This window comes from Cynoglossus semilaevis, chromosome 2 (genome assembly GCF_000523025.1).
Source record: "Cynoglossus semilaevis isolate Cse_v1.0 chromosome 2, Cse_v1.0, whole genome shotgun sequence".
NCBI lineage: Eukaryota > Metazoa > Chordata > Actinopteri > Pleuronectiformes > Cynoglossidae > Cynoglossus > Cynoglossus semilaevis.
This window is the reverse complement of record NC_024308.1, coordinates 4,511,547-4,513,012: the sequence shown is the minus strand read 5'-3', so window position 1 is coordinate 4,513,012 and position 1,466 is coordinate 4,511,547. Positions and strand designations below refer to the sequence as shown.

The window sequence follows — 1,466 nt, the reverse complement described above, 5'->3', positions numbered from 1 at the left end:
CAAGGGGAAGTAAAACCCCCCCGAGGGCAAGGTTGGCAAAAAATTTTTTTTTTTTTTTTTTTTTTTTTGGAGCATTGTTGGTTTTTAGACCATTTTAGATGCAATCATTTGGTGACAGATTGAACAAAACTGGTGGAAATGTTACGTATCATTTTCATCTAAATGATTTTAATTTAGATAGACTATTTAGACAAAACACTTTTTCACTTTTTTTTTTTTCAGTGAGATGTGTATACTTAACCTTTTGTTGTGTTTCTTTTGACGAAAAAACGAGGAGGCTGACAAGAAATAGAAGTCATGAAAGGAAAGCTCGTCATTATCGCAGCATCAGTGTGTCAGCAGGTATTCACCAGCTGCATCCTTCCTGTCATCGTTCACTCAAGTCTCAGAGCTACACTGTGTGAAAAAACACACATCAGATACAAATTGTTTAAGGCACAATAAAAGATAATCACAGTCATTATTATTACTGTCAGCAGCCGTCTATAGGCATCTGTTGTCATATACCTGCGATGACACAGGACGCTTGAATCTAAACACCACAAACACATCAGGGGTCAAAACACTGTGTCAGCAGATGTAAACAAGTGGTGACCAGACCTCTGGTAGGTTCACATGAAATCCAGTTTGTTGTGAGGCTGGAGGTCTTTACCCACAGCTTCACATGGTGTTTCAGTGTCAGACAGGGTTTATAGTACAAGCTACTCTGGATGTATTGGATTTTTATCTCCACATGATATTCAGCAGCAACGAGGAGCCGACTCTGAGTTGGGGGTTTTCCTATCTTGGAGAGAGAGTGGCAACACTCGGCTGTAAAGTTATGATAATAACGATGTTAACTTTCTGTTCCAGGTCATAATTAAAAACTCTCCTCTTTTCTTCTTCATGTCTCCTTCCAGGACAAGGTCGACGAGGAGTCACCTTTTGCCAGGTACTCCAAATAGAGCAGTTGTCAAAAAGAGAGGATTTTTGACCGACCAGCAGCAACTTTGGGTCTAAATGAACACAAGAAAAGGAAAAGAAAAACCCTTAAATATCAGTGTAGATTCAAATAAACACTCAGATCTGACTCCTCCACACAGATAAACTCCACCCTCCAGATAAAGAAAGCTCTTGTCTGGGTTTGATGATGAGGTTTACCAAAGAAGGTCAGAGCCACTTACGTGTGTGTGTGTGTGTCAGTTTTAAGCTAAAGGACTGTGGACTTCTGGGTAACTTCAACTATTGTGACACTTTTTTTTACTGCCAGTAGAAACATCACAGAGACGTATATATGGCAAGAATTGACGTAAGTTAACAAAGGTTGATTTGTCTAATGACTGTGAACCTACGCAAATGACTTGTGACGGTTTGACTGACCTCTCATGTAAGGACCTGATTTTACAATGACTCAAATCACCCAACACAGTGAGAGTAAAACCACACCGAGGTCAAGGTTGGTAGAAAAGTTTTTTTTTTTTTTTTGG

General features: G+C 39.5%; 1 protein-coding gene across 1 annotated transcript in view; it reads left to right on the top strand.

Moving 5' to 3' along the window:
- cist1 (colon, intestine and stomach enriched 1) overlaps positions 1-1,007 on the top strand; it is a 6,272-nt gene extending 5,265 nt beyond the window's left edge. The window contains exon 4 of the mRNA XM_008332145.3: positions 900-1,007. Coding sequence (XP_008330367.1) covers positions 900-944 — 45 coding nt within the window. The 3' untranslated portion in view covers positions 945-1,007. The remainder of the gene's footprint in view (positions 1-899) is intronic.
- Positions 1,008-1,466: the final 459 nt, after the last annotated feature.